A 16768-nucleotide genomic window follows, 5' to 3' on the forward strand; every position below is an offset into this window, starting at 1 on the left:
CTGCGGTGGCCGGGAGCGGCCACTGCACTCCAGTCTGGGCGACAGAGTGAGACTCCAACTCAAAAACAAAAACAGCAACAAACAAACAAAACAAAACAAAAAACCAGAGGCATTTTATCTTTTTTGTAGCATGAATAATCATCATCTTCTAATTATAATAAACATGAGTATATATATATATGTCATAAATATATCTTACATGAGTTATTAGCTTATAACCTAGGTATTCATACCATACGTGCTATGTAAAATTCAATTTCTGTTACATAAAAGAGTTAAACCAGCTACCTCATGGTGAGTTTAATGGGATAGATTAAAAGTTTAAGGGCTTATTTCTTCATAATTATGAAAAATAATTATTTGTAGAAATAGATATAAAATCTTCCAAGTTGCCATTCAAAAATTAAAAGATACAAAATAAAATAGTAAGAATATTTAATTAATGTTTGTAATGAGGGATCATTTTAATTTTAATTCATAATCATTTTAATTCTGTTTTTTTTTCCACGTTTAAGAAAATTAAAACTCATGTTTTCCTTTTTTTTTTTTTTTTTTTTGAGTCAAGTGTCATTCTGTCATCCAGGCTGGAGTGCAGTGGCATGGCTCACTGCAGCCTCAATCTCCTGGACTCAGGTGATCCTTCCACCCCAGTCTCCTGAGTAGCTGGGACTGTATGTGCATGCCACCATGCCTGGCTATTTTTTATTTTATTTTTTTGTAGAGATGAGGTCTCACTATGTTGCTTTGGCTGATCATGAACTCCTTGGCCCCAGCAATCCGCCTCACCTCCCAAAATACTGCGATTACAAGCATGAGCCACCATACATGGCAAAAACTTACAATTTTCTATATGTTTCTTCCTTTGTTTCCTGTAAAGGGAGATGTGTGTGAAATAGGAAAGATGTCATAATGATAGTGTATCCAGCAGTCTTCTCTGATTGCACTGCATTTCATCAAGAAAGGCTCATTTATCTATAATATGTTTCATAGCAAATTACAGTAAATTTAGCAGTCTAAAACTAAACATTTATGATCTCACGTTGTTTCTGGGGGTCAGGAATCTGATAGTGGCTTATCGGGCTCAGGTTCTTTTCTTTTCTTTTTCTTTCTTTTTTTGAGTAGAAGTCTTACTCTGTTGCCGAGGCTGGAGTGCAGTGACACGTTCATGGCCACAGCAATCTCGACCAGCTGGGCACAGGCGATCCTTCCAACTCAGCCTTCCATGTAGCTGGAACTAGAGGCGTGCACCACCATGCCCAGCTAATTTTTTATTTTATTTTATTTTTATTGTAGAGATGAGATCTTGCCAAGTTGCTCTGGCTGATCTCAAACTTGTGGGCTCAGGCAATCATCTTACCTCGGCCTCCCAAAGTGCTGGAATTATGGGCGTGAGCCATTGCACCCAGCCTGGCTCAGGTTCTTTCATGAGGTTGTAGTCAAGATATAGACTGGGACTGGAAAATTTGCTTGCTAGCTTACTCACATGACTGCTGTCTTAGTTCCTTGCCAGGAGGTCCTCTCCGTGGGCTTACTCATGTCATGGCATGGCGTTCTCCAGAGTGAGTGATCCAAGAGTGAGAGAACATGCCTAAAAAGGAAGCCACAGTCAGTATGTTTTATGACTTAATATTGGAAGTGACATTCTTTCACTTTTATCATATGCTGTTGGTTACATATTCTGCTGGTACAGTTTGGGAGGAGACTACACAGTTGTGAATATCAGGAAGCAGGGGTCATTGGGAGCCATATTGGAAGCTGGCTGCCATAGCAGGCAAACTGGATTTCTTCCATTAGCTGCAATAGGTAGGAGATTTTTCTTTAATGTCAGGCTTTCATTCTTTTGTTCAGGCTGGAGTACAGTGGCCTTCTCCCTTCGCCTTTTAGGTATCTGATACTCTAGGTGTGTGCCAGCATGCCTGGCTAATTATTTCTTTATTTTTCTTTTTTCTTTTTTTTTTCCCCTTTTTTCCCTTCCTTCTTTCTCTTTCTCCCAAAATTTCCCTCTCTGTTCTCCCTTTTCTTCTTCCTTTTTTTTTTGTTTTTTTGTTTTTTGAGTTGGAGTCTCACTCTGTCACCCAGACTGGAGTGCAGTGGCCGCTCCTGGCCACCGCAGCCTCAACCTGCTGGGCGCCGGTGATCCTTTCGCCTCAGACTTCCAAGTAGCTGGAACTACAGGTGCACGCTACCACGCCTGGCTAATTTTTGATTTATTGTAGAGATGAGGTCTCACCAAGTTGCCCAGGCGGATCTCGAACCCGTAGTCTCAGGCAATCCACTCACCTCAGCCTCGAGGGATTACAGGCTGAGCCACCGAGCCCGGTTTTTTTTTTTTTTTAATCAATATTTTTTATTATGATATTGTGGGGTACCTGGCTAATTTTTTAATTTCCTTTTTTTTGAGTCAGAGTCTAACTCTATTGCTCAGGCTGGAGGCAGTGGCATGCTTACAGCCACTGCAACCTTGACCTGCTGGGTTCAGGTGATCCTTTTGCCTCAATCTTCCAATTAACTGAAACGACAGGTATGTGCCACTATGCCCAGCTAATTTTTTTTTATTTATTGTAGAGACAAGGTCTCGCCAAGTTGTTCAGACTGGTCTCGAACCTGTGGGCTCAGGCAGTCCTCTCGCCCCTGCCTCCCAAAGTGCTGGGATTACAGGTGTAAGCCACCACATCCGACCCATTTTTAAAAATTTTTTGTAGAGATGAAGTCTCACTGTGTTGCCCAGCCTGATCTTGAACTCCTGACCTCAAGTGATCCTCCTGCCTTGGTCTTCCAAATTGCTGGGATTACAGGCATGAGCCACTGCACATGGCCATAGGAGTTATTTGTTATATTTTCTCTCTCCTTGACCCTCTTCCTTTTTCTTAGCTAGGGATGAATGGCTGTTTGTGTTTTTAATAATTCCAAATATGAAAATATCAGAAACAACTTTATACATGACTGATATGTTACAGAACAGTAAGGTAAATGTTTTTTTTTTCTGTCATCCAGGCTGGAAGGCAGTGGCATGCTCTTGACTACCACAGCCTCAACCTGCTGGCTCAGGCCATCCTTCCGCCTTAGCCTCCCAAGCAGCTGGCACTACAGTACAGGCATGTACCACCATGCCCAGCTAATTTTATTTATTTATTTATTTATTTATGTAGCGATAAGGCCTCACCAAGTTGCCCAGGCTGGTCTTGAACCCTTGGACTCGGGCAATCCTCTTGCCTCGGCCTCCCAAAATCCTGGGATAATAGGCGTGAGCCACCGCACTTGGCCAAGATAAAGCATTAATGCAGTAAAACAATTAAGCATCAGGAAGACCAGAATCTTTTTTTTTTTTTTTAATTTTTATTTCTTAGTTGAAGTCTCACTCTGTTGCCTAGGCTGGAGTGCCGTGGCACACTCATGACCCCCGCAGCCTCAACCTGCTGGTTCAGGTTATTCTTCTGCCTCAGCCTTCCGAATAGCTGGAACCACAGGCATGCGCCATCATGCCCAGCTAATTTTTTTTTTTAAGTTGGAGTCTCACTCTGTCACCCAGACTGGAGTGCAGTGGCCGCTTCTGGCCACTGCAACCTTGACCTGCTGGGCTCCGGCAATCCTTCCATTTCAGCCTTCCAAGTAGCTGGAATTACAGGCGCACGCTACCACGCCCAGCTAATTTTTGATTTACTGTAGAGATGAGGTCTCGCCAAGTTGCCCAGGTGGCTCTCGAACCCGTGGGCTCAGGCAATCCACTCACCTCAGCCTCCCAAAGGCACGGAATTACAGGCTGAGCTACCGAGCCTGGCTAATTTTTTGATTTATTGTAGAGACAAGGTCTCACCCTGTTGTCCAGACTAGTCTTGAGCCTGTGGGCTTAGGCAATCCTCTTGCCTCTGCCTTCCTGAGTCCCAAGATTACAGGTGTGAGCCACTGCCTGGAAGACCAGACTCTTAAGGTTGAAGACCAGACTCTTAAGGTTGAAAGTAATGTTAGAGATCTAATGATGTTTGTGAGTGTGTTTTACAATAGTGTTTTTTGCAATGTAAAATTCAGAAACACATAGGTAAACTGAGAATTCTTTTAATCTCTCTATTCCAAGAGAATCTAAACATTTGATATATTGTTTTTGATGTGTGTGTGTTTGTATATATATGTGATTTATATGTATGTATATATGTTTTGTTTTTGCCTTTTGTAAATGTGATGTGTGAGGTTAGGTTTTTTAGAGTCACCAAGTTGTAAGATAACAAGACTAGTGCAGTTGTATTACCTTTAATTCTTTTAAGTTGCTCTTTAGTGACCAGGACCTAAGCCTTCGGGGCTCAAAAGTAAATAATTTGCATTTCAGCCTTTTTTCCTTTTCTTGAGATACTCGAGTCCAGGGTCTAGTTTGAAGAAGGGTAAGAGAGAGAGAAAGACTAGAATTATTGGGCACATATGGTTGAATTTGGGTAAGGTAAATGTATTCCCCTACTGTATACTGTTTTGTGTATTCCTTATTTTACTTAATATGTCAAGAGTACTTTTACATCATTAAATATTATTTGAATTTATGATTTCTAATAATAAATATATAGTCTAATGAATCACTACTCTGTGTTTTATGTTGTTAGTCCCTTATATGGGGACCTTTAGATGTTTTTTAAGTTTTCAGATTACAAGTAGTAGTATGATGAATGTCCTCTTGTTTGAATATCAGTGTTTCTGTAGAAACACTCCTTAGAAAAAAATGGATTAAATGGTGTTTTTTTAATCAATTTTGTGTTATTATAACAGAATACCACAGACTAGTAATTTGTGAAGAAGTTTATTTCTCAGTTCTGGAGGCTGGGAAGTTCAATATCAACTTGCCAGCATCTGACAGGGGCTTTCTTGCTGCATCATGCCTTGGTGGATGGCAGAAGGACCAGAGAGTGCAAGAGAGAGCAAGTGGGGGCTGAACTTGCTTTGTTAACTGGCCCACTCTCAGGGTAACTAACTCACTCCTCAGATAACGACATTAATTTATTCATGAGGACTCTGCTCTCATGGCCTAATCACCTTTTGTTAAGGTTCACTTTCCAACACTGATGGTTGCATTGGGGATTAAGTTTCTAACACATGAACTTTGGGGGATACATTCAAGCCATAGCATGGTGTGAACATTTTCTCAGTCTCTCTAATTTTATTGCCACATTGCTTTTCAGACTGATTGTACCTGTTTGTACTTCTACCAGAAGTACGTGAAGGAATCTGTTTGATAGTACTCTGCACAATATACTTTTTACCACTTGGATTTTTATTTAAATTAACAAGAACAACGCATATATTAAGATTTTAGTTTAACCTAAGAAATTTTGGCCAAGGGTGCTAGGATATAGTATCTTTTATATAAAGGGTAGCAAGATTCCAGTCTAATGCAAATTAAATAGGTTTTAATCTTAACTATATAAACTATTTTTAAAAAGCAAAGATATTGTAAAATGCTACTATTTAAATTTCAATTCAGGCTTTAAGTCGCAATTTAGGACCCTTGCTAAAGTTATTATTATGGTCTTGTATTAATGTAGATTAAGTTGAAATCAAATTGTAGTCATAATATACAACCTGAAATTAGTTAACTCCTGATTCTTTTTGCTAATGAAAGGGAACGGTGCTATAAAAATTGCACAATTTGATATCATAACAATTAGCATTTACCTTTAAAATACATGAACATTTTATATTTATTTATTTTTTGAGGTGTATTGCCCAGGCTGGAGTGCAGTGGCACTCTCATGCCCACCGCAGCCGCGACTTGCTAAGCTCAGGTGATTCTTCCGCCTCAGCCTTCCAAGTAGCTGAAACTGCAGGCATGCACCACCACACCCAGCTAATTTTTTGATTTATTGTAGAGAAGAGGTCTTGCCAAGTTGCCCAGGCTGATCTCGAACCTGTGGGCTTAGGAAATCTTCTCACCTCGGCCTCCCAAAGTGCTGGGATTATAGGCGTGAGCCACCATGCCCAACCAAAATTTTAAAATATTTAATGTAAACTAAATAGCAGAGAAAAGATACTTGATGGTTAAAACTGAGAATTGGATTTGAGTAAAGTCACATAAAAGATCATTGTTAACTCTATATTTTCGTTATATAAATTTTAAGAATATTCTAATTTAAAAATTGTGCTTAATTTTATGCTTACTGTATTTTTTGTTTTAATTTGGAACCATTTATTACAAAGACTGATGTTTCAACTTTATTTCATTCACAGGGAGACATCTCCACACACATTTCAATTAGACTTATTCTTCAACAATGTAAGCAAGCCAAGTGCCCCTGTTTTCGATAGATTGGGAAGGTATGTACCTGTTAGTTAATTTCATTAGAAACTCATGAGTTAATAAGCAAACTCTTTTTATTTATTTATTTATTTATTTTGAGTTGGAGTCTCATTCTGTTGCCCAGGCTGGAGTGCAGTGGCCGCTCCTGGCCACCGCAGCCTCGACCTGCTGGGCTCCGGCGATCCTTCCGCCTCAGCCTTCCGAGTAACCAGAATTACAGGCACGTGCTACCATGCTCGGCTGATTGTTTTTTTTATTTATTGTAGAGATGAGGTCTCGCTGCCCAGGCGGGTCTCGAACCCGTGGGCTCAAGCAATCCACTCACCTCAGCCTCCCAAAGGTGCGGGATTACAGGCTGAGCCACTGAGCCCAGCTTATTTATTTATTTCTTAATTTTAAGTTAAAAAGTTTTTTAAAGACAGAGTCACACTCTGTTGCCCAGACCGGAGTATAGTGGCATGATCATAGCTCACTGCAGCTTCAAACTCCTAGCCTCAAGCAGTCTTCCTGCCTTAGATTCCTGAATAGCTGGGACTATAGGCACATGCCACCATGCCCAGCTAATTTTTTTTTAAGTAGAGACAAGATCTTGCTATATTGCTTAGGCTGGTCTTAAACCCCTGGCCTCAAGCAGTCCTCTCGCTTTGGCCCCCTCAAGTGCTGGGATAACAAGCATGAGGCATTGCACCTAGCCTTTTTATTCTTTGGATAGAAGAAAAGGGTTTATTTGGTAGTAAACCCACAAAATGCAGAGTTTAATCAAGGTAATATTATTATTTATTTTTAAAATTTTTATTTATTTATTTATTTATTTAGTTGGAATCTCAGTCGCCCAGACTAGAGTGCAGTGGCCGCTCCCGGCCACTGCAGCCTCGACCTGCTGGGCTCCGGTGATCCTTCTGCCTCAGCTTTCCAAGCAGATGAAACTACAGGCGTGCACTACCACGCCTGGCTAATTGTTTTGATTTATTGTAGAGATGAGGTCTCGCCAAGTTGCCCAGGCGGGTCTCAAACCCGTGAGCTCAGGCAATTCACTCATCTTAGCCTCCCAAAGCATGGGATTACAGGCTGAGCCACCGAGCCTGGCCAAAGTAATATTATAGAAAAATGTTAAATTCCTAAGAAAATGTTAAGTTTATTTACAAAATAAAAATTTTAATGTGTGAAACATTAGCCATCTTTTTTGTTTGTTTATTACTCATACATGCATTTCTTGTACATATGATTACTCATACATGCATTTCTTGTACATGATTTCACGTTTTGATAATCTAATTTGGAAAAAAAATTGGGTTTTTTTTTTGTTTGTTTGTTTTGAGTCAGGATCTCACTGTTACAGGCTGGCGTATAGTGGCATGATCATGGCTTACTTCAGCCTTGACTTCCTGGGCTCAGGCAATCCTTCAGTCTCTCGAGTAGCTGGGACTAGAGACATGTATCACCATGCCAAGCTAATTTTTAAATTTATTTTAGAGACGAGGTCTCACCATGATGCCCAGACTGGTCTTGAACTCTTGGGCTCAAGCAGTCCTCTTGCTTCGGTCTGCCAAAAGTGCTGGGATTAGAGGTGTGCGTTACTGCACCTGGCTGAGATTGTTTTTTTGATTCTTAAAAATATTATATAAATACATTAAAGCTAATATTTTAAGTGTGTCTCTTCATGCTGCTGTGCAATTTAAAATTCCACAGCCAAATTAAAAGAAAAACTTTTTAATTTGTTTGGTAGAGACAAGGTCTTGTTATGTTGCACAGTTTTATGGTCTAAAACTCCTGGCCTCAGCCTCCCAAAGTGCTGGAGTTACGTGAGCCACTGCACCCAGCCTCATAGCTCCCTTTTAAAAAATGGGACTTTTGCTAATAAGTATCCCCATTTTGGATTTTATAATATATGCTAAGTATTATTAAAACTGGATGTTACGCTGTCTACAGACAAATTCACCATTAAATGAGTTTACTTAGAACTCATCTAAAAAATAAATGGAGCCAGGCACGGTGGCTCAGCCTTGTAATCCCATGCTTTGGGAGGCTGAGGTGAGTGGATTGCCTGAGCCTGCAGGTTCGTGACCCGCCTGGGCAACTTGGCAAGACCGCATCTCTACAATAAATCAAAAATTAGCCAGGCGTGGTAGTGTGCGCCTGTAGTTCCAGCTACTTGGAAGGCTGAGGTGGAACGATTGCCGGAGCCCAGCAGGTTGAGGCTGCAGTGGCTGGGAGCGGCCACTGCACTCCAGTCTGGGTGACAGAGTGAGACTCTAACTAAAAAAATAAATAGAATAGTACTTGGAGAAATAAAAAACTTTAAAGGCAACTCAAAATGGGAAATTTCTATCCCTGTCAGGAATTAACAGTTTCTTAGACATCACTTTTTTTTTTTTTGAGTCAGAGTCTCATTTTGTTACTCAGGCTGGAGTGCAGTGGCACGTTCATGGCCACTGCATCCTTGACCTACCGGGCTCAGGTTATCCTTCTGCCTAAGCCTTCCAAGTAGCTGGAACTACAGGTGTGTACCACAATGGTCCAGCTAATCTTTTTGATTTATTACAGAGACAAGGTCTTGCCAAGTTGCCCAGTCTGGTCTTGAATACGTGGGCTCAGGCATTCCTTTCGCCTTAGCCTCCCAAAGTGCTAGGGTTACAGGCGTGAGCCACTGTGCCCCACTTATGTACTCTTTTTTATTAGTCCTTCTCTCATTTATTACTACATTGTATTGATAATTTAACCTTTTTTTTTTTTGAGTTGGAGTCTCACTCACTCTGTCGCCCAGACTGGAGTGCAGTGGCCGCTCCCGGCCACCGCAGCCTCGACCTGCTGGGCTCCGGCGATCCTTCCGCCTCAGCCTTCCAAGTAGCCGGAATTACAGGCATGTGCTACCACGCCCGGCTGATTTTTTGATTATTGTAGAGATGAGGTTTCGCTGCCCAGGCAGGTCTCGAACCTGCAGGCTCAGGCAATCCATTCTCCTCAGCCTCCCAGAGGCGCGGATTACAGGCTGAGGCACCGAGCCCGGCTCCTTTTTTTTTTTAAATAAAGAGAAACAGATAATCTCAAGCAGGTAATATTTGATATTTTCTGGTGTTTTTATGTTAGTACCTACTTGATAAAGATAGTTAACTTTTTTTTTTTTTTTTGAGTTGAAGTCTCACTCTATCGTCCAGGCTGGAGTGCATTGTTATGCTCATGGCCACCGCAGCCTCAAACTGCTGGGCTCAGGCAGTCCTTCTGCCTCAGCCTTCCAAGGAACTACAGACCCATGTCACCACAGCTGGCTAATTTTTTTGTTGTAATTTATTGTAGAGTCAAGGTCTCACCAAGTTGTCCAGGGTGGTCTCAAATTCATGGGCTCAGGCAATCCGCTCACCTTGGCCTCCCTAAGTGCTGGGATTACAGGCTGAGCTACTGTGCCCGGCCGATAATTGCTTTTTTTTTTTTCTTGAGTTGGAGTCTCACTCTGTCACCCAGACTGGAGTGCAGTGGCCGCTCCCGGCCACCGCAGCCTCGACCTGATGGGCTCCGGCAATCCTTCCGCCTCAGCCTTCCAAGTAGCCGGAATTACAGGCATGCGCTACCATGCCCGGCTGATTTTTAATTTATTGTAGAGGTGAGGTCTCGCCGCCCAGGCGGGTCTCGAACCCGTGGGCACAGGCAATCCACTCACCTCAGCCTCCCAAAGGTGCGGGATTACAGGCTGAGCCACCGAACCCGGCTATTTTTATTTTTTATTTTTTGAGTTGAAGTCTCACTCTGTTGCCCAGACTAGAGTGCAGTGACTGCTCCCAGCCACCGCAGCCTCGACCTGCTGGGCTCCGGCAATCCTTCCGCCTCAGCCTTCCAAGTAGCCGGAATTACAGGCATGCGCTACCATGCTCGGCTGATTTTTTTATTTATTGTAGAGATGAGGTCTCGCTGCCCAGGCGGGTCTCAAACCCGCGGGCTCAGGCTATTCACTCACCTCAGCCTCCCAAAGGCGCGGGATTACAGGCTGAGCCACCGAGCCCGGCGATAATTGCTTTTTAAAAATTTTGGTTGTGATCTGCATTTTTGTATGACTATAATGCAGTGGTTCTCTACTTTGGCTATATATTAGAATTACCTGGAGTGCTTTTAGAAACATACTGATTTCTATGCTTACCCCAGACCTATTAATTCAGAATCTCGGGGGGCTTGGTTTATTTCTTTTTCTTTTTTTTAGATGAGAAAATATAGTTTATTTTGAAAGTAAATTAGAGAGAGAGAAAGAGAGGAGATTCACCTCATGAATGTAGAGGAGGGGGCCAAAGCCAGGAAATGTGACCTGGCCATAGCTCAAAGAACTCATGGCCACGTCATAGCTTTACAAGGCAGTGGCCTAGCAATGTCCTATTTATTTTTCTTGACAGCATATTGGGGGCAGTACATTAAACCCAAACTTTGTGGTTTGTTAAATCAAAACAAAAATCTAGCATTTGAGTATGTTAAAAATATTTGAATCTAGAAAGACTTATTTATGAACTGTGATATTCAGTGTCTGAGCAATATATTTATTCTTACTCTTTTGGCAGCCTGGAGTATGATGAAAATACTTCTATCATCTTTAGACCCAACTCAAAGGTAATTGTGGAAGTCAATTTTCAACCTGTAATTAATGTTTGTTCTCATCTGCATTCAAAGTTTATGATTCAAATAAGAGAGTGAGCAGAATGTCAGCTTATTTGGTTTTAGTGCTTCAGAATGTCATCATTTCTTATCTGAGACCTCTTGCATCCAGAAGCTTTTTTTTTTGAGTTGGAGTCTCACTCTGTCGCCCAGACTGGAGCCGCTCCCAGCCATTGCAGCCTCGACCTGCTGGACTCCGGCGATCCTTCTGCCTCAGCCTTCCAAGTAGCCAGAATTACAGGCATGCGCTACCACGCCCAGCTGATTTTTTGTAGAGATGAGGTTTCGCTGCCCAGGCGGGTCTCGAACTCGCGGGCTCAGGCAATCCACTCACCTCAGCCTCCCAAAGGTGCGGGATTTCAGGCTGAGCCACCGAGCCCGGCTAAATTTTTGATTTATTGTAGCGACAAGGTCTTGCCAACTTGCCCAGGCTGGTCTCAAACCTGCAAGCTCAGGCAATCCACTTGCCTCAGCCGCCCAAAGTGCTGGGATTACAGGCTGCGCTACTGAGCCCGGCCGACTTTTCATTTTTTAGAGTGACACAATTTGCGCTTTTGTTCCCTTTTATAACCCTTGTAGATATTGGGATTTAATTTATTAATTAGTAAAAACTGCTACTTAATTTTATTCCCATTTCTTCTCTTACTTATATTCTCTTTGAACAGGGTTGACATAAAGTATGGAACTGTGGAGATATAGTCTTACTAGGTTTATTTGTGATAACTCTTGGAGAGCTATATAAAAGCTATGCCTCTGGGTGAATTTGATCCATATTGACCTTTGCATTTTCAGCATACTTTTAAAGACTGATGTTGCACCACAAACTAACTTGATATCTGTTACAACAGTAGTTTCAAAGATTTTTTTTCCCTAAAAATCAGGTGAATACTGATGGTCTGGTGCTAAGAGGCTGGTACAACTGTCTGACACTGGCAATATACGGATCAGTGGATAGAGTGATAAGTCATGACAGAGACTCTCCACCACCTCCACCTCCACCTCCACCACCTCCCCAGCCACAGCCAAGTTTGAAAAGGAATCCAAAGCATGGTGAGAATTTTAAGTTTGCTTTTGCCAGTGAAACTTATATCCAATTATAGTAAGAAAAGGTAATTCAAAGACCTCTTACACCTTTTGAACTTTGCTTAAGACTTGACAAGATATCTGTCAATCTCCCATTCTTTTCTGTAAGCATTTCTCTTAATTTTAATTTCTTTTAATTTTTTAAAAAATTGACCTGAGGGGATATTTTTTCCCATTTAAAATATGTTGATGATAATGCAGTCCAGTGGTTAGTTATGGTTTGCTTTCAAAATTATCTCTAAACGAATTGAAAAGCAAGTAGGAAGTTTTGTCTGTATTTCTGGAATATGTATGTTAATGGCATTATTTTTCTGAAGTGTATTTCAAATTTGTTTAGTTATATAAATCTTAACTAATGCAGATTTTTCCCACTTTTGAGAACCTTTTGCTCATTAACTGGAAATGAGAAATAAGAACTTAAATATACTGGAGGGCAGAGAGGTGTGCTTATGTTTCCCAGGGTCTCTTCTCTAGTAGTAATCACTATAATGGGTTGAAACAGGTAGATTCAGAGCCAGGCTCAGTGGTGTGCACCTGTAATCCCAGCTTCTCAGGAGATGGAAGCACGAGGATTGCTTGAGCCCAGGAGTTAGAGTCTAGGCTGAGCAACATAGTGGGATCCATCTTAATGAATGAATGAATGAGTGAAAATTCAAGAATACTTTTGAAAATATTTTCTTTATAGTTAGCATTCTATGACTACATTTAAAATGACTTTTTTTTTTGAGTTGGATTCTTACTCTGTCACCCAGGCTGAAGTGCAGTGGCACGGCCACAGCAGCCTTGACCTGCTGTGTTCAGGCAATCCCTCCACTTCAGCCTTCCACGTAGTTGGAGCTATAGGCACGCACCACTATGCCCGGCTAATTTTTTGATTTGTATTAGAGATGTGGTCTCGCCAAGTTGCCCAGGCTGGTCTCAAACCAGTGGACTCAGCCTGTCCTCTCACCTCGGCCTCCCAAAGTGCTGAGATTATAAGTGTGAGCTAGCATACCTGGCTTTTTATTTTTTAAATCTTGATATGTAGTGTGGTATGAGCTCTTCTTCTCTGATGGAGGTCATACACTTTACTTTTCTTATATCTTACCTGCCCAGCACAGTTAGTCTTTCACTTTTTCTTTTCATCTTTCATTCTTCTGTGCTTATTTGTCTCTTACCAGGCTATGAGCTCCTTGTTGACAGAGTATGTTTTACTTATATTTGTATCTTTAGTCTTATCACAGTGCCTGACATATATAGTGGCTACTCTAAAATTTTGTTCAACATACTCACTTGTTTTGTAATTGACGCTTAAGCACATAGATTATGTACATATGTTTTTAACTTTTTACTTTGAAGTAATTATAGATTTGCAGGCAGTTGCAAAGAAGTGTGCAGGGAAGTCCTGTGTGCTCTTCAGCCTTCTCCAGTGTTAACGTCTTTAATAACTGTAGTACAGTATCAAAACCAGAGAGTTGGCACTGTTGCAATCTGTAGAGCTTGTTCAGAATTCACTATTAGACATGCACTTGTTTGTGTGTCTATGTGTGTAGCTCTGTGTATTTTTATGTCATGTGAAGCCTTGCATAACCCATTATAATCAAGACATTTAATTATACCATTGCTACAAGATTCTTTCATGTTACCTTTAATATAGCCTTATCCATCTCACTTATTTCTAACCTTTGGCAATCACTAGTCTGTTCACCATCTCTATAATTATGTTATTTTACAAATTGAATGAAACCATGCAGTAAGTATCTTTGAGATTGACTTTTCCCATTCAGCATAATTCTCTTGAGGTTCATTAGCTTTATTATATATATTAATAGTTCTTTTTTATTGCTGAGTAGTGTTAAATAGTATGGATGTACCACAGTTTATTTAACTGCTCACCTGTTGAAGAACATTTGGGTAGTTTCCAGTTTTTGGCTATTACTATAAAGCTGGCTATTTTGGTTATTAAATAAAGCTGAACATTTGTGTACCTTTTTTGGGGGGGGCATGAAAATAAGTCTTCATTTTTCTGGGATTATGCCCACATACATTATTTTGTATGTGGCAAGTCAGAAATTCTAACTTTACCAGTATAGACTAATCAGTAAAATTTCTGTTAAGACATCAAAAAGGCAAAGCTTATTATCAATTCTAAAAATGAAATTCTCAAATGATAAAATGCAGTTTTTATCATTTATTTTGCTACACTTTAATACAGTCTTGTTTGATATACTCAGGGGATTGACTGGCTCCAGGACCACCCATGTATACCCAAATATTTACATACTCAAGTCCCAAAGTCAGCCCTGGGGAATCCACATATCTGAAGAGTTGGTCCTTCATATATATGTGGGTTTCATACCTCTTGAATACTGTATTTTTGATCCATGTTTGTGGTTGAAAAAAGTTTGCATGTAAGTGGACCTGCACAGTTCAGACCCCTGTTGGTCAAGATCTGTAATTTGAATTTTTTTTTTTTGCCACTTAATAAAACTAGCTGATGGGGAGAAAGAAGATCAGTTTAATGGAAGCCCTCCAAGACCACAGCCAAGGGGACCAAGAACTCCTCCAGGACCCCCTCCACCTGATGATGATGAAGATGACCCTATGCCTCTGCCAGGTATAAATAAAATCAGTGCTAAGTTTTTTTCCTCTGGTTAGTTTTTTTTTTTCTTCTTCTTTTTTTGAACTGGAGTCTTACTGTTACCCAGGCTGGAGTGCAATGGCATGCTCATGGTCACTACAGCTTTGACCTGATGGGTTCAGGTGATCCTTTGCCTCAGCCTTCCAAGTAGCTGGAACTACAGGCATGTGACACCATGCCTGGCTAATTTTTTCATTTATTGTATAGATGAGGTCTCGCCAAGTTTCCCAGGCCAGTTAGTATTAAAGGAGTTTTTTTGATGAAAGAAAATAAATCAGATGCTGGTCATCAGATCTTGGTGAATCTCCCCTTCATGCTATGCAGTATTTCCCTGTAGTTTTCTTTCTGTTGTCCAATGAACTTGTTTAAAAAAATTAGTTCATTTGAAGCTGTACCAACATTTCTTTGAAAATAGTGTTAGTTTGCTCCAGTGATATATACTAATGAGTACTAGTTAAAAATTAGTATGTGTTGAAAGCGATAAAAATCCATATGGTTTACTTAATAACTAACAAGAACATAAAATATTATACTTTATTAGTTCTTACTATATGAAGTAGTATAATATATACTCTTAATTTTTTTTTTTTTTTTTGAGTTGGAGTCTTACTCTTTTGCCCAGACTGGAGTGCAGTAGCCGCTCCCAGCCACCGTAGCCTGGACCTGCTGGGCTCCGGCGATCATTCCGCCTCAGCCTTCCAAATAGCTGAAACTATAGGTGCGCGCCACCATGCCTGGCTAATTTTTGATTTATTGTGGAGATGAGGTCTTACCAAGTTGCCCAGGCGGGTCTCGAACCCACGGGCTCAGGTAATCTACTTACCTCAGCCTCCCAGAGCGCGGGATTACAGACTGAGCCACTGAGCCCGGCTACTCAGTATTTTTTAAAAGCAAGTAGTTCTGCCACCTTTTTTTTTTTTTTTGAGTTGGAGTCTCACTCTGTTGCCCAGACTGGAGTGCAGTGGCCGCTCCCGGCCACCGCAGCCTCTACTTGCTGGGCTCTGGCGATCCTTCTGCCTCAACCTTCTGAGTAGCTGAAACTACAGTCGCACGCTACCACGCCCGGCTAATTTTTTGATTTATTGTAGAGATGAGGTCTCGCCAAGTTGCCCAGGCGGGACTCGAACACGGGGGCTCAGGCATTCCACTCACCTCAGCCTCCCAAAGGCGCGGGATTACAGGCTGAGCCACCGAGCCTGGCTGTTCTGCCACCTTTTTAAAAAAGTATTTTATGAGCTAAGTCACCCAAAATATTAAGTATTTGCCATATACAGTCAGGACTGTCTTGTATTATTTAAAGCATTAAAATAATCTGTGCCTTAAATCTCAATTTTTCAGTGTCTGGTGACAAGGAAGAGGATGCCTCTCATAGAGAAGATTACTTTGAGCCCATTTCTCCTGATCGGAATTCAGTTCCCCAGGAAGGTCAGTATTCTGATGAAGGAGAAGTAGAAGAGGAACAGCAGGAAGAAGGAGAAGATGACGAAGATGATGTGGATGTAGAGGAAGAAGAGGATGAAGATGAGGATGATCGACATACAGTAGACAGCATCCCAGAGGAGGAGGATGAAGATGAAGAAGAAGAAGGTGAAGAGGATGAAGAAGGTGAAGGTTGGTTATATTAGCTAGGACTTTTGGGTTTAAGTACTAGAAATGAACTCAGTGAGCTTTGGGCAATGCAAGAGAATTTGTAGCAAAGATAAATGGGTTTTAAGAAACCCAAAGGTCAGAAGTAGCTGAGCCTCAAGGTGTAACTGGATATGATAGTTCCATCTCTTCTTTGCTTTGTGTATCTACTGTAATCTGCTGTGTTTAATCAACCAGCTTAAATTGCTTGAGTATATCTCAGTCCAGTTTCCTACCAGAGATTCTTGTTGGCTTGTTACAACATGAGTTGTTTCTTGACATCTTTGATCTGAGAAATAAGGTCATGTAGCAAATACATGTTGGATTTGGTGGCTGCTTTTAGGGTAAGGTGTGGTGTTGTGAGCTGGGTGGAATTCTTAAAGATGTCTGCCACCTAGATATTTTAGCAAATGTTGCATTATTTTTATTTTTATTTTTTTTGAGTTGGAGTCTCACTCTGTCGCCCAGACTGGAGTGCAGTGGCCGCTCCCGGCCACTGCAGCCTCGACCTGCTGGGCTCCGGCGATCCGCCT

At 41.2% G+C, this 16768-nt stretch overlaps 1 protein-coding gene across 1 annotated transcript in view; it reads left to right on the forward strand.

The window, feature by feature from the left end:
* The window catches only part of LOC103263096 (protein virilizer homolog), a gene marked incomplete at its 3' end in the record, with an annotated part of 35930 nt that overhangs the window by 7972 nt on the left and 11190 nt on the right, over positions 1-16768 (forward strand). The window contains exons 3-7 of the mRNA XM_008060768.1: positions 6205-6291; positions 10813-10861; positions 11788-11956; positions 14463-14585; positions 15948-16220. Of these exons, the coding sequence (XP_008058959.1) occupies positions 6205-6291; positions 10813-10861; positions 11788-11956; positions 14463-14585; positions 15948-16220 (701 nt within the window). The remainder of the gene's footprint in view (positions 1-6204; positions 6292-10812; positions 10862-11787; positions 11957-14462; positions 14586-15947; positions 16221-16768) is intronic.

This window comes from Carlito syrichta, unplaced genomic scaffold (genome assembly GCF_000164805.1).
Source record: "Carlito syrichta isolate Samal-C Ts95f unplaced genomic scaffold, Tarsius_syrichta-2.0.1 Scaffold304720, whole genome shotgun sequence".
Classification (NCBI taxonomy): Eukaryota; Metazoa; Chordata; class Mammalia; order Primates; family Tarsiidae; genus Carlito; species Carlito syrichta.